Consider the following 21,580-nt stretch of genomic DNA (forward strand, 5'->3'; position numbering starts at 1 on the left):
CTTCAACTGGAAGCCAGTGGAGTGTGCGGAGGAGGGGGGTGACGTGAGAGAATAATACTATCATAATACTGTTTCTTCTTCTTTTTGTTGAGTTTAGTCACATCATTTCTTAATTTGCAGTAAGTTAGCCAGTCTTATTAGCCACTCCTTTTGCCCCATCTCTTTCAACCATACAGTTTTTCAATTCCTCATCAATCCATGGAGCCTTAACAGTTCTAACAGTCAGTTTCTTAACAGGTGCATGTTTATCAATTATTGGAAGAAGTAATTTCATAAATTCATCAAGTGCAGTGTCTGGATGCTCCTTATTAATCACATCAGACCAACATATATTTTTAACATCATCATACCTCTCTGTTTACATCACATACACTATCAAGCATTTCACAAATATTATTTAGATACTGACTGTTAGCACTTGGTGGCCTATAGAAACACCCCAAAAGACAAGGCTTTAGATGTGCCAAGTGAACCTGCAACCACAACACTTCAATAACACTTGACATGAGATCTTCTCTAAGCATTACAGGGATATGGCTCTGAATATATACAGCAATGTTATTGTATTGCTACTGCTGTATTATCAAATGAATTATCTAAGTGAGTCTCAGAAATGGCTAGTATATTAATGTTATCTGCTGTTAACAAGTTATTGATTTCATGAACCTTATTCTAAGGCTACATATATTAATATCAGCTATTTTCAGCCCTTTCTGAGGTAGCTTATCAGAGATAGACATAATATGGAAAGAGCGTTCCGCATTCAACAGGAAGTGACGTGTAGTGCAGTGCATGGGTATGAATACTTTGTAAAGGTGCTAACATAGATATAAGCACATTCCCACCGTTTATAACATAGATATAAGCACAGTCCCACCATTTATAACATAGATATAAGCACAGTCCCACCATGTATAACATAGATATAAGCACATTCCCACCATATATAACATATAACTTACATTCCATTGTAAAGGGAGTGAGATATATAAGCCACCTCTGTCCTTGAGTAGCAGAACTACATATGTATTCTTAATGGTGAGAGAGCATACAGCACAGTGACACAGCCTGTATGTGACTCCTTATATGCTCTCTACTGTATATGATCTGCATAACATGCACAATACATCCCCTATAGGAGAAACGATACAAACAATATTGTTTATGTGTCTGTAAAGTCAAATGATAGTAGTGCACTAGTAGAGCTGAGGAATATCAAATGGTAGTAGTGCACTAGTAGAGCTGAGGAATATCAAATGATAGTAGTGTACTAAAAGCGTTGAGGCACTCATAGAGTACTTCAAGTCAACACACTAGGGCTCTAGAAGAGTAGAGCAGAGTATCTCCATATGTTTAACACATAATGATGTCATGTATTAATAATAATAATAATATATGCCATCATGTGACAGCTACAATGACATCATGACAAATCCTCCCAATTATCCAGCCCTATTAATAATGTGTTTGGAAGATATTCTAGTGTCATTTTGGCTAGGGATCAATTCCATCCTGCATCGTGGCTCCTTCCCAGATGGCTTTTTAATGCAGGAGTTTTACAAGCCGTCCCCTCCCGTCCCGTGACTCACCGACTAACTAACTGCTCTCTGTGGGCAGAGGAGATATCATGGAGCGAGAATGACACATCATCATCTTGACTACGGAGGGAGTAGAGAGATAACATTAGCAACGTGAATGTCCCACCCACATGAGGATCGGTCTTTTTCAGCCATCTATTTCCTGTGTTTGAGAGGTGCAAAATCCACTTGTCACATCTTGCTGGATTGATTGCTTTCATTTTACTCTGGCAACTCTTTCAAATCAAATCAAATCAAACTGTATTTGCCAAATGTACCGAATACAACAGGTGTAGACATTACAGTGAAATGCTTACTTACAAGCCCTTAACCAACAATGCAGTTAAAGAAAAAAAATTAAAATAGCAAATAATTAAAGAGCAGCAGTAAAATAAAATAACAGTAGGGAGGTTATATACAGGGTGTACCGGTACAGAGTAAATGTGTGGGGCACCGGTTAGTCGAGGTAATTGAGGTAATATGTACATGTGGGTAGAGTTAAAGTGACTATGCAAAAATAATAAACAAAGTAGCAGCAGCGTAAAAGAGGGGGTAGGGGTGGTGGTGGGGGGGGTAATGACAATAGTCCGGGTAGCCATGATTAGCTGTTCAGGAGTCTTATGGCTTGGGGGTAGAAGCTGTTAAGAAGCCTTTTGGACCTAGACTTGGCACTCCGGTACCACTTGCTGTGTGGTAGCAGAGAGAACAGTCTATTACTAGGGTGGCTTGAGTCTTTGATAATTTTTACAGCCTTCCTCTGACACCGCCTGGTATAGGGACTACCCTCTGTAGTGCCTTGCGGTCAGAGGCCGAGCAGTTGCCATACCAGGCAGTGATGCAATCAGTCAGGATGCCTTCGATGGTGCAGCTGTAGAACTTTATGAGGATCTAAGGACTCATGCAAAATCTTTTCAGACTCATGAGGGGGAATAGGCTATGTCGTGCCCTCTTCACAATTGTCTTGGTGTGATTGGACCATGATAGTTTGTTGATGATGTGGACACCAAGGAACTTGAAGCTCTCAACTTGTTCCCATACAGCCCGTCGATGAGAATGGGGGCGTACTCAGTCCTCTTTTTACTCCTGTAGTCCACAATGATCTCCTTTGTCTTGGTCACGTTGAGGGAGAGGTTGTTATCCTGGCACCACACAGCCAGGTCTCTGACCTCTTCCCTATAGGATGTCTCATTATTGTCGGTGATCAGGCCTACCACTGTTATGTCGTCTGCAAACGTAATGATGGCGTTGGAGTCGTGCCTGGCCATGCAGTCATGGGTGAACAGGGAGTAAAGGAGGGGACTGAGCACGCACACCTGAGGGGCCCCCGTGTTGAAGATCAGCGTGGCAGATGTGTTGTTACCTACCCTTACCACCTGGGGGCGGCCCGTCAGGAAGTCCAGGATCCAGTTGCAGAGGGAGGTGTTTAGTCCCAGGGTCCTTATCTTAGTGATGAGCTTTGAGGGCACTATGGTGTTGAACGCTGAGCTGTAGTCAATGAATTGCATTCTCACGTAGGTGTTCCTCTTGTCCAGGTGGGAGAGGGCAGTGTGGAGTGCAATAGAGATTTCATCATCTGTGGATCTGTTGGGGCGGTATGCAAATTGGAGTGGGTCTAGGGTTTCTGGGATAATGGTGTTGATGTGAGCCATGACCAGCCTTTCAAAGCACTTCATGGCTACAGACGTGAGTGCTACGGGTCGGTAGTCATTTAGGCAGGTTATCTTAGTGTTCTTGGGCACAGGGACTATGTTGGTCTGCTTGAAACATGTTGGTATTACAGTGAAGATGCTTGCCAGTTGGTCAGCACATGCTCGGAGTACACGTCCTGGTAATCTGTCTGGCCCTGCGGCCTTGTGAATGTTGACCTGCTTAAAAGTCTTACTCACATCAGCTACAGAGAGCTTGATCACATAGTCATCCGGAACAGCTGGTGCTCTCATGCATGCTTCAATGTTGCTTGCCTCGAATCGAGCATAGAAGTGATTTAGCTCGTCTGGTAGGCTTGTGTCACTGGGCAGCTCGCGGCTGTGTATCCCTTTGTAGTCTGTAATAGATTTCAAGCCCTGCCACATCCGACAAGATTCAGAGCCGGTGTAGTACGATTCAATCTTAGTCCTGTATTCACTCTTTGCCTGTTTGATGGTTCGTCGGAGGGATTTCTTATACGCGTCCGGGTTAGAGTCCCGCTCCTTGAAAGCGGCAGCTCTAACCTTTAGCTCAGTGTGGATGTTGCCTGTAATCCATGGCTTCTGGTTGGGGTATGTACGTACGGTCACTGTGGGGATGACGTCATCGATGCACTTATTGATGAAGCCAGTGACTGATGTGGTGTACTCCTCAATGCTATCGGAAGAATCCCGGAACATATTCCAGTCTGTGGTAGCAAAAAAGTCCTGTAGCTTAGCATCTGCGTCATCTGACCACTTCCTTATTAACCGAGTCACTGGTGCTTCCTGCTTTAGTTTTTGCTTATAAGCAGGAATCAGGCGGATAGAGTTATGGTCAGATTTGCCAAATGGAGGGCAAGGGAGAGCTTTGTACGCGTCTCTGTGTGTGGAGTAAAGGTGGTCTAGAGTTTTTTTCCATCTGGTTGCACATTTACATTTTAGTCATTTAGCAGACGCTCTTATCTAACAAATTGTTGCATTCAACTTAGGATAGCCCGTTGGACAACCACCCAATTTTTTTTTTTGGGGGGGGGGGGTTAGAAGGATTACTGTTATACTATTCCAGGTATTCCTTAAAGAGGTAGGGTTTCAAGTGTCTCCGGAAGGTGGTCAGTGACTCCGCTGTCCTGGCGTCGTGGGGGAGCTTGTTCCACCATTGGGGTGCCAGAGCTGACTGGGCTGAGCGGGAACTGTGCTTCCATAGAGGTAGGGGGGCTAGCAGGCCAGAGGTGGATGAACGTAGTGCCCTCATTTGGGTGTAGGGTCTGATCAGAGCCTGAAGGTAAGGAGGTGCCGTTCCCCTCACAGCTCCATAGGCAAGCACCATGGTTTTGTAGTAGATGCAAGCTTCAACTGGAAGCCAGTGGAGTGTGCGGAGGAGCAGGGTGACATGAGAGAACTTGGGAAGGTTGAACACCAGACGGGCTGCAGCGTTCTGGATAAGTTGTAGGGGTTTAATGGCACAGGCAGGGATCCCAGCCAACAGCGAGTTGCAGTAATCCAGGCGGGAGATGACAAGTGCCTGGAATAGGACCTGTGCTGCTTTCTGTGTAAGGTAGGGTCGTACTCTGCGAATGTTGTAGAGCATGAACCTGCAGGATCGGGTCACCGCTTTGATGTTAGCGGAGAACGACAGGGTTCTTCGCACTCTGGGAGGAGGACACAATGGAGTTGTCAACTGTGATGGCGAGATCATGGAGCGGGCAGTCCTTCCCCGGGAGGAAGAGCAGCTCCGTCTTGCCGAGGTTCAGCTTGAGGTGGTGATCCAACATCCACACTGATATGTCTGCCAGACATGCAGAGATGTGATTCGCCACCTGGTTATCAGAAGGGGAAAAGGAGAAAATTAATTGTGTGTCGTCTGCGTAGCAATGATAGGAGAGACCATGTGAGGATATGACAGAGCCAAGTGACATGGTGTATAGAGAGAATAGGAGAGGGCCTAGAACTGAGCCCTGGGGGACACCAGTGGTGAGAGCACGTGGTGCGGAGACAGATTCTCGCCACGCCACCTGGTAGGAGCGACCTGTCAGGTAGGACGCAATCCAAGAGTGAGCAGCGCCGGAGATGTCCAACTCAGAGAGGGTGGAGAGGAGGATCTGATGGTTCACAGTATCAAAGGCAGCAGATAGGTCTAGAAGAATAAGAGCAGAGGAGAGAGAGTTAGCTTTAGCAGTGCGGAAAGCTTCCGTGACACAGAGAAGAGCAGTCTCAGTTGATTGACCAGTCTTGAAACCTGACTGGTTTGGATCAAGAAGGTCATTCTGAGAGAGATAGCAGGAGAGTTGGCTAGAGACGGCACGCTCAAGAGTTTTGGAGAGAAAAGAAAGAAGGGATACTGGTCTGTAGTTGTTAACATCGGAGGGATCGAGTGCAGGTTTTTTGAGGAGGGGTGCAACTCTTGCTCTCTTGAAGACGGAAGGGACATAGCCAGCGGTCAAGGATGAGTTGATGAGCGAGGTGAGGGAAGGGAGAAGGTCTCCGGAAATGGTCTGGAGAAGAGAGGAGGGGATAGGGTCAAGCGGGCAGGTTGTTGGGCGGCCGGCCGTCACAAGTCTCAAGATTTCATCTGGAGAGAGAGAGGGGAGAAAGAAGTCAAAGCATAGGGTAGGGCAGTGTGAGCAGGACCAGCGGTGTCATTTCACTTAATAAATGAGGATCGGATGTCGTCAACCTTCTTTTCAAAATGGTTGACGAAGCATTTAACATGCTAGTAGAAATTAGGTAGAACGGATTGAAGTTTCCCTGCATTAAAGTCCCCAGCGTTTTCCTGTTTACTTATGGCCTTATACAGCTCATTGAGTGCAATCTTAGTGCCTGCATCGGTTTGTGGTGGTAAATAGACAGCTACGAAAAATATAGATGAAAACTCTCTTGGTAAATAGTGGGGTCTACAGCTTATCATGACATACTCTACCTCAGGCGAGCAAAACCTCGAGACTTCCTTAGTATTAGATTTTATGCACCAGGTGTTGTTTACAAATATACACAGACCGCCATCCCTTATCTTACCGGAGTCAGCCGTTCTATCCTGCCGATGTGGCATATACAGTGGGGAAAAAAAGTATTTAGTCAGCCACCAATTGTGCAAGTTCTCCCACTTAAAAAGATGAGAGAGGCCTGTAATTTTCATTATAGGTACACGTCAACTATGACAGACAAATTGAGAAAAAAAAATCCAGAAAATCACATTGTAGGATTTTTAATGAATTTATTTGCAAATTATGGTGGAAAATAAGTATTGGTAATGTAATAATGTATGGGATGTAATGGTAATGGGACCAGAGGCTGTCAAAACCTGCTTGGGCAACGAGTGGGTGGAGTTTTGTTTAAAAGATTTTACCACTTTCCAGAAGATGGCTGGATTACCACCAGTCTCTGATACACACCGCATGGATTACGACAGCACACCGCATGGATTACGACATTCCCACATGGATTACGACAGCGATAGCCTCCGTGTTCTGGAGTAAAATGGTAGGACGCAGCCTAGTAATGTCCTGTACCCGAGCCCCATGATAGCAAAAGGTTTTTGCCCCATAGAGCTGCCGATTATAACGGCTGGTGAGATGGAAGAGGAGGTCCGGCTGTTTTTGCTCCTCGAGCCAGCCGCAAAAAAAAAACATTGTGGCTGACGGAGGAGCCGGTGCGTCAGACACCCTCGAGGTCAGGTGATCCGAGTCCAAGGAAGAATCCAATGCAGAATCCCCCTGGGAAGGAGTCAGGATAGGGGACAATTGCGCTGGAACCTCTGAAGCCAGGAGTGCGAAGCTGTTCGACAACTGGATTCGGGTCGGCCTTCCCAACGCCAAAGAAGCCCCACTCGCCACAGGCCGCTTCCCTCCATTAGCCCTACGGCGGTTGACGCGCTTCCATGGTTGGGCAGTAGGAATGGTGACAGTAATCGTCCACTAAATCCATCAGAAGCAATGGTCCTGCTCCATTTTCTAAGGAAGTGGGAGACTTCTTCTGGGAGGGGTCCCTGGAAGGCATTGGCCATTAATTCAATGAGTGTTGACATGGCAGTGATACTCTCAGCACATCGAAACGGTGTCCAGTCTGTGGAGTAGAGAAGGAAGGTGTGAGTGCTTTCCCCAGTAGATTGTGTAAAATCTGTTTGCTAAGAGTAGCCACTTCTTCGCTATAGTCCTCTGCGAGTGAACAATGGTTGCATTGGAACTCCAGTTGGTCCACATTGTCCCAGAATAGAGCATAGTAAATACAGCCCCTGCAGCGCACAGAACTCTAATTTTTTCCTCCGAATTGGGAAGCCTCCATGAGAATAGACATAGCAACAGAATCCGTGTCACAGATATAACGATTTACAGTAGAGTAAAAAAATAAGAGACAATAACTGATGTATTTTCCCAAACCCATACAAGCTGTCGGTAAATACACCCAGAACAAAGAAAAAGAAAATGAAACAAATAGACTCCAGCCTGTTAAGCTTAACTTTCTGCAACAAACAATTCACTCTCAACAATTAGTGCTATCACTCTCCTTCCAGTCAAAGAGTGGGCGTATCTCAGGGTCAATGAATACTCATACTCGTGTCCTAAATAGTAGGCAGTTTGAGAATGCGAAAAAATAATGATTTTAAAAGTTTGCAGCATTTCCAAAATTGAGAATACTTTAAATGCCCGGATGTCATACTCATTTTGGCTTTGACCACAGCTGATCAATTAGATAAATTAAATATCAAACACAACGACAAAATAACAAACAAAACGAAATGTGAAGTCCAAGGCAGCACAACACAACATACCTTAACACGGAACAAGATCCCACAACCCACGAGTGCTATAATAGGCTGCCTAAGTATGGTCCCCAATCAGAGACAACGAGCGACAGCTGCCTCTGATTGGGAACCACACCGGCCAACATAGATCTAGACGATCTAGATCTAAACCTAGAAAATACAACATAGGAACATACCACACAGAAAATACACACCCTGACTCAACAAATACGAGTCCCCAGAGTCAGGGCGTGACAGCCGTCCGACTCATCCCAAACCATCTCAATTGGGTTGAGGTCGAATTGACTTCTATGCACATTGTCTCTAATGCTAAACATACAAATATGTATTTTACAATTATAAGGAGGGTAAAATCTTATAGTTAGTCATTTTATAATTTGATTATGCTATATTTAGAAAGCATATAAGTCAATGCAAGCCTTATTCATACAGTTTTATTGAATAGGAAATACATCATATAAAATATTTCATATTTGTACTGTGTACTTGAGCTTGTATCCTCAAAAGTGACTTCACCTCAGCAATTTATAACTGTTTTTACCAGAAAGGTGAGATTTCAACCTTTGTTTGAGTATGCAACATTACTAGTTATTGTTTATGGCCCTTTCATGATAAAAATCACTTTTGGGGATTACGCTGATTACATTTTCAATCCAATTTAACTGTTTAATTAGGCAGTCTAGACAGTGCAGGTAGACATAGCAAGTTTTTGGTGGTTGCAGCCCTGTTCCACCCCTTTTATGTTACTTTATTCATATACTAAAATACACCCATTGTGTTTATGCTAATTAGGTACATATCATTTTCTATATTTTAACACAACATATTGTAACAAATATCTGATACCATTAGAAAATGTATATATGAGTGCATTCTAAGAAAAATAAGTGAAATTTGACAATACATTGAATACCTGAATTCCCATCATAATCCCTGAACTCCATTAATTATTTGTCTGTGCCAGTAAAATGTGTTATGTGCTATAATTCGGTCAATATCTGATGAATTTAAAACATTCTAAAAGTTAGGAGTATCTTCATCCATTGTCCAACTATTGCATTTATTAGAATTGTTTTTAAAATCTTTTATCAATTTTGATGACCGTTACAATACATTATCAGGACATTATCAAGACATTATCAGGACATTATCAGGATATTATCAAGACATGATCATGACATTATCAGGATATTATCAGTGATGATTAAGTAAAAAATTGTATGCACTCACTACAGTAAGTCGCTCTGGATAAGAGCATCCAAAAAAACTAAACAAACATTCTTTATCATTGTATCATTGTAGTACCAATTTTTCCTCTTAGGAATATTTAGAATGATAAAAGATGAAGCCTAGGAGTGATGGAATTTGACAAAGTTTAAAAATCAACTTCAAATTGTTTGACTGTGTCTCTGTGGTGTCTTTGTTCTCCTCCAGAGCAGGGAGGGTTACGACCTGCTGGGCTGCACACAGAACATGGCTGACCACATCAAGACCAAGTGGACCAACCCTGAGGTCAGTACAACCAAACTGTTACAACTTACATTCCAATATGGCCGATGGTGTTTCTACCTCGAACATTGCTTTGTACAGTCCCCTGTAGCTCAGTTGGTAGAGCATGGCACTTGCAACGCCAGGGTTGTGGGTTCGTTTCCCACGGGGGGCCAGTATGAAAAATGTATGCACTCACTAACTGTAAGTCGCTCTGGATAAGAGCGTCTGCTAAATGACTAAAATGTAAATGTAAAATGAAGGAGAACGTCTGATGAGGATTCTCTTCATTCAAATTCTATAACAACAAATCCCAGCAGTATAACACATCAGTCTAGCGTGAGCTAAAGATGGATTACACAGAGATTACGTCCTAAATGAGACAGAGGGGATATACATGGGAGCCACTTATTCCCATCTATTCACTGTGTTCCTTTCACTGGGAGGGCTTCCATTTGGCTCCCTGTCTAAGAACCTAGAGATTTATGACATCACCACCTAAATCTGTCTTCATCTCATCCCAGACACACATACATGGCTCTGTTGAGCAGTACTATAGACAAGATATCGTCACAACATCCTTGTTTACTACTGAGACATAGCACAGAGTCCTGGATTGCATTCATACAGTGCTAGTGACTGCAGGTGTTCCTTTAGGTAGCTTCTTGTTTAGCGCAAGTGATTGAACATGCATGTTTGACATAGAGTTGGTTATTTGGCAGGGGTCCTGTTAATAGAGTGATATTAGTAGAGTTTCCCTACAACTGAAATAGACTTTCACTATCCCAGGTCGACCTTGGAAAGGATAGCTGTAATTCCTGCCCAGATTGGTTAGTTTGGGGACTGATAGATTAATTATTAATGACTAATTATTACACCCTGAAACTGTGTATAATGTGTTAGAAATGTGTGAGTGTAGGACCAGTAAAGGCTATGGCATTGAGCCACTATTTAGCAATGTGAGTAAGAGTTAGGCCAGACAACAAAGACAACTGAGAAACTAAGATAAAGAGGCCTCCCAATTTAGGGAGGGGAGAAACTGTTATGAAAACATGGTGCAGAATATTGTGAGAACGGCAATAACTGAGTAAAGCAGGGAGTAGGATATGTGTGTGTGTGTGTGTGTGTATGTGTGTATGTATGTGTGTATATGTGTGTTTGTGTGAACTGAAGGTCAGTAGAGCAGTTTTAGAGTGGAAAACTACAGCCCGCCTACAGAGGGGAGGGATTTATTTTTGTATGACGTATGAGTATAAAAGATGGACTCTGAAATTGTGATGGCAGAATTCTCAATGAATAAATATCTCTGACTATGCAGACCGGGACTCTGGCCGTTACTTAAATCCCAAAAGACTTACAACCTTTTGGGAGACGCACAGAGAAACTGAAATAGTTTGTTAAATAATTCACGTAACAGGGACATAGTCACTGGAAATAGAACTGTGTGTGTGCGTGCATGTCTGGGAGTTAGGTCAGTGCTAACCAGCCAGGTCTAATTTATTTACCATAGAGAGTGTTGAATCTGGCCATCCAGCGAACCCTGCAGGCCTAACACTCTGCTGTGTCGTTACATAACTCTGTCTCCCGCTGAGAGCTGACCCGCAGCCATGCACCATAATGTAGCAGGTTAATTTGAACAGGTAATACCCTTATGGGCAGCACCAGCCCCGGCAATTTATCATACTGAAATACCAGCACTGCCCCCAGGCCTTCCCGCTGCCCTCAGGCCTTTCTGGACCTTTTGACTTCTGTACTCCCACCAGAGAGGTGTTCAGGAGAATCCACTTCCCTCCTCATTGCAGGCTGACATGTCAGGAACCATTAGGTGGATTTGTCACTGTGTCCTCTCCACGCTCTCAAACATCACAGCTTCTCATTATGCAAGACTGCAAGCTGATACAGTGCAGTCACCGGTGGCAGAGGGAGGGGTGTGTGTGATGGGGAAGTTTGAAAATATGTAACTTTAGCATGGAAACATGAGTCTAGCAAGGGAAGAGGTGTATGTTTGTTCCATCCCCCTACGGAGCATGGAGATAAGTAAACAGCAGTTAGGGGTTAAACTTTTTTATCCACTCACCTCCTAGCATGCATGCACACACACGCACATGCACGCACACACACACGCACAAGCACACACGTTTTACTATCCTTGTGGGGACCTAAAATTGATTTCCCCTAAACCTAACCCTTACCCTAACCTTAACCCCAAACCTTAAAATAGCCTTTGTCCTCATGGGGACCTGTGCATTTTCTTGTTTTTCTATCCTTGTGGGGACTTTTGGGGATTTCCGCTACCCACGAGGATAGTAATATACACACAGCTCAAGCAATTTGAGCGCAGCTCAAGCAATTTCTCCAACTGTGAACACATTCAAATTAATAGAGGACGCGTACCGGAGACGCGTTGGTTGGGAATTGTGGGGAGGTGCGCGTCCGGGCTGTGCGTCCCCCGCGGATGGTGGTGTCAGAGCCGCGTAGCTATGTCACAATGGGACGCTGGAATATTGCATCTCAGCGTCTGTAGACTATGATTTAGGCTTAACTGCCTGCCTGCTTGCCTGCTTGCCTGCTTGCCTGCTTGCCTGCTTGCCTGCCTGCGTGCCTGTCTAACTGCCTGCCAACCTTCCTGCATGTCTCTGTGTGTGTGTGGTGTGTGTGTTTAGTGTGCGCGTGCTTGTGTGTGTGTCTATGTGTCTGTCTCAGAGAGCAGGTAACAATGTGTTAACCGGGAGGATCAGGGCAGCAGGTAGTCAGCATATTTACCTCTGTCTCATATTTTATTTACTGTTTCCTCTGCATAATGCAGTCAGTGGCACACTGCCTGCTGGGGTGGTGCTGCTGGCTGCCTCTCGCTCGCTCGCTTCAGACAGGGCCCATATCAGGAGCACCGAGCAACACACACACACACACACCATCCGGCTCCATCCCTTTTCCCTGCTTCAGAAAATCTAGAAAAGTACACATTAAAACTGTCACAGGGAGGCCAGGAACAAACAGAAATGCATGGGAAAAACTAAGGTGTTGGCCTATTTCTTTCTTTCTCCTGCTCTTTCCATCTTTCCCTCTCTCTCTGCATCTCCCTCCCTTTGTCCTTCTTTCTCTCCTTTCACAGCATTTTAATTGAATTACTGTATGTATCATTGTCCAGGAGCTCACTGTAGTTGACTTTCCTTCACAACCGTGAAAGGCGCAGGGCATTGAAACTACTGCCATTTGAATGCCACAGGCCCTCTCTCTCCCTTCCTCTCTCTTCCTCTCTCTCTTCCCCTTTCTGGCTTTCCCCCATTTTACATTATTTTAGAGTAAAAAAGGGTGAAAGTAAACAGTAGCGGTGCGTGGGTAAAATCACTGGGGAAGCCAGAAAAAAAGCCATATTACAACCTATGTGTTGTGATAATTGCGTTGTTTGCTCTATAACCCATTAGTTCAAATACCTTGCGACCGTGATATATAGGCCTAAGGCCGAGACAATAAGAAGACACAGTGGCAGAATAAATTCAACTACACCTTTGTTTCATCACAAAACCTGAGAGTTCCCTACTGTCACTTTATTTTACTTCTGCTCTTTTTTTCTCAACACTTTTTTTGTTGTTGTTTTATTCTTACTTTTTTTGTTTAAAATAAATGCACTGTTGGTTAAGGGCTGTAAGTAAGCATTTCACTGTAATGTCTGCACCTGTTGTATTCGGCGCATGTGACCAATAAAATTTGATTTGATTTGATTTGATTTGAGTAACCTCTGTCCGGTGAAGTCCACAAAATATATTGCGTGAAACAAACAGTTACATGACCTACAGCATGGTCAAGCAAGTTAATGTTTCCAACATTTCAGACTACTAAACAACTATTGTTAGAACCATGGGAAGTTATCACAAGTCGCAAAGAAAACAGGAGCTGCCTCCACTATGCCAGCATCATTTCAACTTCAACATCATCAAATCACCTAAAAGATACCAAAACCAATTTAGTCCAATCAACGTAGGCTAACTATGATATGGCTGCCCATGGTTCTGATTTATGTCTGTCTGTCTGTCTGTGTGTGCATTTGTGCAAGTAGAAAAAACATGTTGACTCACCCTACTTGTAGAGAAACGCTATTGCCATCCTTCCCTCGATCATGTTGATAAAACGGTCTATGACTCTGTCATGCATTACACGCTTTTCTTTTTTGTTGTCCTAGGCTACCTGGCTAAAATTCTTGCTTGCTAGCCTAAATTCCTTTCATGGACAACAATGCGCCAGGCCAGCTAGTTAACATTAGCCTACTACATCTAGCTACATATTGAACTTCCATCCTCTCAGGCCAGGGGCACAATGTAAGAATTTATGGTTGGATCAGAATCAGATTTTTTTTTTGCTCTCAATGGGATGTGATTGGAGTGAAGTCAAATCCAAACTGGCTTCCCTTGACACTTTTTTTTGGTTCGCCAGGACGATTCACAGTTGAGCTCACTTAGTTTAGCTCAACACTGATTGGCTATTGTTTTATACTTTTTTTATCAAGGGAGGCCAAATGCTCGCTGGCTTCCCTTGCATTCAATGCTATGGGCAGCAAAAATGTAATATTACTTTTGACCAGACAGCATCAGATAGATGGTCTACACATACAGAGTGTCAGGGCGACATGTATGCGGTGAGTGAAGTCAAGCGCAGGACACTGAGCTACTGGCAGACGAACTTTACCAGCACAGTAATATAAATACAAACAAACCTCCAAACAGGGAGGAAACAAAATACGCATACACCCGAAACTGCCGACCTCACGGAAAACAATCACACACAATAACCAATGAGAGACAGGGGGTTATAAAGGGAATACAATATAACATAATGGGAAACAGGTGAAAACAATCAGGACAAACTAGACAAACACCGAAACATAGATCGGTGGCAGCTAGTACTCCGGGGACGACGAACGCTGAAGCCTGCCCGAGCAAGGAGGAGGGGCAGCCTCGGCTGATTCCGTGACAGTACCCCCCCAGCCTCGGGGACGGCCAGGAGAATGCGGAGCAGGGCGAGTCGGATGACTCCGGTGGAAGTCCCTCAACATGGAGGGATCTAGGATGTCCCTCCTAGGGACCCAGCACCGTTCCTCCGGACCGTACCCCTCCCACTCCACGAGATACTGCAGGCCCCCCATCCGACGCCTCGAATCCAAGATGGAACGAACTGAGTACGTCGGAGCCCCCTCGATGTCCAACGGGGGCGGAGGAGCCTCTCGTATCTCACTCTCCTGGAGTGGACCAGCCACCACCGGCCTGAGGAGAGACACATGGAACGAGGGGTTAATGCGGTAATTAATGGGCAGTTGTAACCTATAGCATACCTCGTTCAATCTCCTCAGGACTTTAAATGGCCCCACAAACTGCCGACTCAGCTTCCGGCAGGGCAGGCGAAGGGGCAGGTTTCGGGTCGAGAGCCAGACCCGATCTCCCGGTGCATACACCGGAGCCTCACTACGGTGGCGATCGGCGCTCGCCTTTTGCCGCCTGATAGCCCGCTGCAGATGGACATGCGCAGCGTTCCAGGTTTCTTCTGAGCGCCGAAACCACTCGTCCACCGCAGGGGCTTTGATCTGGCTCTGATGCCAAGGTGCCAGGACCGGCTGATAACCTACAGTGGGGAAAAAAAGTATTTAGTCAGCCACCAATTGTGCAAGTTCTCCCACTTAAAAAGATGAGAGGCCTGTAATTTTCATCATAGGTACACGTCAACTATGACAGACAAAATGAGAAAAAAAAATCCAGAAAATCACATTGTAGGATTTTTAATGAATTTATTTGCAAATTATGGTGGAAAATAAGTATTTGGTCAATAACAAAAGTTTCCCAATACTTTGTTATATACCCTTTGTTGGCAATGACACAGGTCAAATGTTTTCTGTAAGTCTTCACAAGGTTTTCACACACTGTTGCTGGTATTTTGGCCCATTCCTCCATGCAGATCTCCTCTAGAGCAGTGATGTTTTGGGGCTGTCGCTGGGCAACACAGCCTTTCAACTCCCTCCAAAGATTTTCTATGGGGTTGAGATCTGGAGACTGGCTAGGCCACTCCAGGACCTTGAAATGCTTCTTACGAAGCAACTCCTTCGTTGCCCGGGCGGTGTGTTTGGGATCATTGCCCAGTTGGTGCAGGGGACGGCCTCCCTCCTGGTCTCTCTCCTGGTCTCCCTAGCACCAGCACCTCCGAGCTCCATAGGGGTCGGCTCGGAAGTGCTGGGGGATGGAATGGACGGCCCTGAATCCGGACGTCCGCGGGTAGCCAACAGGGTATCCAGACGAATGGACATGTCCACCAGTTGGTCGAAGCTGAGGTTGGTGTCCCTGCAGGCCAATTCCCGACGCATGTCCTCCCTCAGGCTTCATCTGTAGTGGTCGATGAGGGCCATCTCATGACACCGAGCTACTGGCAGACGAACTTTACTAGCACAGTAATATAAATACAAACAAACCTCCAATCAGGGAGGAAACAAAATACGCATACACCCGAAACTGCCGACCTCATGGAAAACAATCACACATAATAACCAATGAGAGACAGGGGGTTATAAAGGGAATACAATATAACATAATGGTAAACAGGTGAAAACAATCAGGACAAACTAGACAAACACCGAAACATAGATTGGTGGCAGCTAGTACTCCGGGGACGAAGAACGCCGAAGCCTGCCCGAGCAAGGAGGAGGGGCAGCCTCGGCTGATTCCGTGACACAGAGAGGGGCGATTCTTCGCTCGTTTGGATGCTTTTTCCAATGAGATACGTTCAGCCTCTTGCGAATTGAAGGAAATTATGAAACAGAGAGAGATTAAATTGAAATGATTTGATGTTTGTTTTTTGGTCAATGTTTTTGGGAAGCCTGGCTTCCCTTGGCAGCCATGAATACATGCCACCGAAAGTAAATATTATTTTTTACCTCTCCTCTGTTGAGTTAGTGGGTAATTTGGAGAATCTGATTGCTGGCAGAGAAACACCGATAACAGAGCGAGAGCGAGAGAGAGAGCGCAGAATGGGTCTTTGGATCTCCCTGGAAAAGTGTTAATTTGGACCGGGCCATTGTTGCCAGAGGGAGGGACTGACAGTTCAAAGCCATTTGCTCCTAATGTTCCATTAATGCTTTTTAGCCCTTTTAAAAACATTACACAAACCCTGGGACTGGGGATAAGCACCAGCAGGACCTATATAGGAAGAGAGGACCTTCACAGAAAGTTTCATAACAAGTGTACACAGAGGTGTGCAGTATTTCTGTGACATGTATTTGAAATATGCATTTCAGTTACTTCTGAGTATTTTGTAATTTGTATTACACTGGGCTGAACTACACTCCAATGTATGTTGTAACAAGATACTTTCGAGAACTGTAATTTGTATTTTCAAAATACAAAATACTTTTCTATTCCATTTTTTTATAGTGGTTCACCATTTTGTGGCCCACTTTCACCCTGTATTGGTATCAGAAGTCTGATGGCACTATGGTGTGTTAATTTAGTGTCTGCTAAATTGACTAAACGTGTATGTGAAAACGGACAATCGCAAAGCATGCAGAGTATTATTCGAATGAGCTCCGCCCTGAAACAAGATTTTGCCAAGAAGGGATACAGCTTTTGTAAAAATGTACTTTTCTTGGCAGGTTTAGGATAATTTACGCAGCAGTTTAGGATAATTAACGTAGCAGGTTAGAATATTTAGGTTAAGCTGTATCTCATTTAGACATGACCCCGAAACAAGGCCCATAATAATACCCAGTGTGCTTTGCTGTTCATTTTGGTATGTTCAATTTCACACATACATTAACATTTTGGTCATTTAGCAGACACTTTTATTCAGAGTGACTTACAGTCAGTGCAGTCAGTGCAACTAAGGTAGATAAACAACAACATATCACAGTCATAGCAAGTAAAACGTTTCTGTTTTACCGAGAATGTTGTTGCTGCTCGGGACAGCTACTTGAAAATCTATTCCTGTATTTTAAAATACAAGTATTTTGTCATTTTATTTTGATACATTGATCTTTATGGTATTTTGTAATTGTATTTTGTCATTTTTGCCCATCCCTGAGTGTACAGGCCTTAGATGTTTTCTAATCTTCTGTAGCCGTTAGGGCATATGTATGCTAAAGATTTCTAATCAATGCATGACTATGAGTTGAAGCTAACCCTGCAGAAAGAAAATTATAAACACATACAGGCTTTAGCTGTTTTGGAGCTAAATGTGTAATGTTTTCCTGTTTCTTATACATGGCATGTGTAGCTGGTTGTGTCTTTTGCTTTGGTCTATTTCTGAGTGTTGGCTCGATGTTAGCATTCTCTATCAGTACTAATTGGTAGCACCACCTTCTGAATCTCCAACCCCAACGGAGCCACTGTCCGTTGTCAATTTCATTGGAGTGTACACGGTATAGACTTCTGCAGTCATGTGCACAGCACTCTCTCTCTCTCTCTCTCTCTCTCTCTCTCTCTCTCTCTCTCTCTCTCTCTCTCTCTCTCTCTCTCTCTCTCTCTGTCTCTCTCATGCCAAATGTTTAAGAAATGTTGCTATATTTAGTCACAACTCTCCTCTGTAACATCTTGATACCAAACAGCTGTTCTGTCTTTAACATTTTGATACCAAACAGTCGTTGTCTGTCTTCGTGTAGCCTCAGAGGCACAGTGGCCCAATGTCCACACCCTTGCCAGTGCCCTCTCTACCTCTTTCCCTCCCCCTCCTCTTGTTGAGCCCTGTACTCTCTCTCTCTCTCTCTCTCTCTCTCTCTCTCTCTCTCTCTCTCTCTCTCTCTCTCTCTCTCTCTCTCTCTCTCTCTCTCTCTCTCTCTCTCTCTCTCTCTCTCTCCGGTGGCTCCAGTTGGCGGCCTCAGTCTGCTCCAGTGTAAATGACGATTAGCACGCATGGCTGCCTCCCCTCTCACTATCAGGACTACCAGGGAGAGAGGTCCAAGGGCAGAGGGCCATGCTCCACAAACAGGGGGCCAGTGCTAGGAGCGTAGGGACCCAGCAGCAGAGGGTACGGATAGTAGAGGTGGTGAGAGAATGTGTCACCGTGCCAGATTGATGCCATGTACACAGTACATTTGCGATCTGAATTTTAACACCCACAGTGTTACATTTTAACACTTTCTTAGAAAGTATATTTGACCATCTCAAATAGTTTAAAACTAATACTAATACTAATACGTAATTTTTTTAACGGAAAAGCTCTCAGTATAGTGATGCAGGTCTTTAGATGTTGTACACATGAAATTGTGTAATTCCGAACTTTATCTGCAATGTTATATTCCCTTTTGCGCGACTCAAGCCGTTTCCCCTATCCAGCTGCTCCATTCTCCATGTAGCCTGCTGCTACAGGTAACTGCCAAAATAAAGGAAACACCAACATAAAGCGTCTTAAAAGTGCGTTGGGCCACCACAAGTGTCTGGAACTTCCTGTGTGGAAGCACCCCGTGCTTTCAATATACAAATGTGTCTGGACCCTTCTATAACATGCCATTTACATCAAAAATAGAGATTTGGTTTTAAAAAGCACTTCTCCTTTAATACATCATTAGAGCTGATGCTGTTACACTTTCTCAGTGTTAGGGAATTAACACCTGTGGTGTTTCAGTAACTCGTTTTGGGTTGTTTTCTTAACACTAGGGTGTAAAGACTTATTTACATATTTATTTCCCAGGGTGCCTTTCAGTGAATTCTAGAGGTACCAGTACCACCCATGACTGTGTTTGCTAGTGACAGAGACATGATTGTTGCATTCGATGGCTTTCAGTCTTGTAGCCTTCACCAAGGGAGTGCCTAAGTGAATATTTTATCATAAAAATGTAATTATTTATGACAATACCTCACTTATTTTTTTACAATACCATACTTCAACAGACTAGTTTGACCCTAACACAGTGGTCTGAAACTCCTGGTTTGCAGGCCACATTGGCAAGTCACATTATGCTGGCTTGCAAAGTGGTATGTAATTCCTATTGGAATCTAGCCACAGTTAGGATAGCCAACAATTTGACCTTTTAATCACCCACAACTCAGTTAGAATGAGTGCCAAGGTAGAGAAGATTGCTATTTGAGACTACCTAAACCATCTAAATGGGAACAACCGTCACATGCAGCTAACAAAAACATATGGAAATGTCTGCTCTACCCAAAATTACAACCAAATAATTGCAGCATTACCGCAAAAATGGATGAGGAAAGTGGAATGGGGAAAAAGGAAGGAACTTGTCTGTCGGCCCTTTATTAAAGAACATAATTGGTTAAAGAAAATTGTGATAAATAAAAAAGTATTCCAGTTTCATTTAAGGACCAAAGGATTGCCAGCCGTCCCATATAGATTACAAAATAGTTGGGAAGAGATTTTTGACGTACCGATTCCATGGCATAGTGTTTATGAACTGCTACGCAAAACGACGTCGGATTCAAAACTTATAATTTTTCAATTAAAATTATTATTCAAAATTCTTGCTACCAATAGAATGTTATTTATATGGGGGATACAATCTTCCCAGCTCTGCAGATTTTGCTGCGAAAAGACAGAATCATTAGATCATTTGTTTTGGTACTGTCCATTTGTAGCTTGTTTTTGGTCACAGGTCCAGGAATGGCTGAAGGTTTGCAATATTTACCTGGAGCTAACCCTGCAGATAGCACTACTGGGTGATCTGAAAAGGTTATTTTCAATTTACAATCTGTAGAAACAATGAGAATAGAAGGGTTCAGAACTTTTGTAAAACATCACAGTACAGTTGAAAAATATATGGCAAATAGAAATCCAACATGAATGGTGTTAAGAGATAGATCTGTGGTGTTGAATGGAGTTGAAGGATGGTACTAATAACAACTAACAACAACTAATAACAACAAGATAACTAATGTAAAGCATACTGTATCCATAATAAGTATATACAGTTGAAGTTTACATACACTTAAGTTTTTCAACCACTCCACAAATTTCTTGGTAACAAACTATAGTTTTGTCAAGTCGGTTAGGACATCTACTTTGTGCATGACACAAGTAATTTTTTCAATAATTGTTTACAGACAGATTATTTCACTTATAATTCACTGTATCACAATTCCAGTGGGTCAGAAGTTTAAATACACTAAGTTGACTGTGCCTTTAAACAGCTTGGGAAATTCCAGAAAATAATGTCATGGCTTTAGAAGCTTCTGATAGGCTAATTGACATAATTTGAGTCAATTGGAGGTGTACCTGTGGATGTATTTCAAGGCCTACCTTCAGAATCAGTGCCTCTTTGCTTGACATCATGTGAAAATCAAAAGAAATCAGCCAAGACCTCAGAAAAAAAAATTGTAGACCTCCACAAGTCTGGTTCATCCTTGGGAGCAATTTCCAAGCGCCTGAAGGTACCACGTTCATATGTACAAACAATAGTACGCAAGTATAAACACCATGGGACCACGCAGCCATCATACCGCTCAGTAAGGAGACGCGTTCTGTCTCCTATAGATGAATGTACTTTGGTAATCCATCCCAGAACAACGTCAAAAGACCTTGTGAAGATGCTGGAGGAAACAGGTACAAAAGTATCTATATCCACAGTAAAACGAGTCCTATATCGACATAACCTGAAAGGCCGCTCAGCAAGGAAGAAGCCACTGCTACAAAACCGCCATAAAAAAGCCAGACTACGGTTTGCAATTGCACATGGGGACAAAGATCGTACTATTTGGACAAATGTCCTCTGGTCTGATTAAACAAAAATAGAACTGTTTGGCCATAATGACCATCGTTATGTTTGGAGGAAAAAGGGGAAAGCTCTCAAGCCGAAGAACACCATCCCAACCGTGAAGCACGGGGTGGCAGCATATTGCTGTGGGGGTGCTTTGCTGCAGGAAGGACTGGTGCACTTCACAAAATAGATGGCATCATGAGGAAGGAAAATGATGTGGTATATTGAAGCAACATCTCAAGACATCAGTCAGGAAGTTAAAGCTTGATCACAAATGGGTCTTCCAAATGGACAATGACCCCAAGCATACTTCCAAAGTTGTGGAAAAATGGCTTAAGGACAACAAAGTAAAGGTGTTGGAGTGGCCATCACAAAGCCCTGACGTCAATCCTATAGAAAATGTGTGGGC

The 21,580-nt window shown here is 43.7% G+C and overlaps 1 protein-coding gene across 4 annotated transcripts in view; it reads left to right on the top strand.

Moving 5' to 3' along the window:
• The window catches only part of LOC311135169 (tripartite motif-containing protein 44-like), a 119,073-nt gene that overhangs the window by 12,800 nt on the left and 84,693 nt on the right, over nucleotides 1-21,580 (top strand). For all 4 annotated transcript variants that reach the window (XM_084169090.1, XM_084169088.1, XM_084169087.1 and 1 more), the window contains exon 3: nucleotides 9,438-9,515. In XM_084169090.1, coding sequence (XP_084025216.1) covers nucleotides 9,438-9,515 — 78 coding nt within the window. The remainder of the gene's footprint in view (nucleotides 1-9,437; nucleotides 9,516-21,580) is intronic.

The sequence above is a fragment of the Coregonus lavaretus genome (assembly GCF_964263955.1).
Source record: "Coregonus lavaretus genome assembly, chromosome: 9".
In the NCBI taxonomy this organism is placed as follows: domain Eukaryota; kingdom Metazoa; phylum Chordata; class Actinopteri; order Salmoniformes; family Salmonidae; genus Coregonus; species Coregonus lavaretus.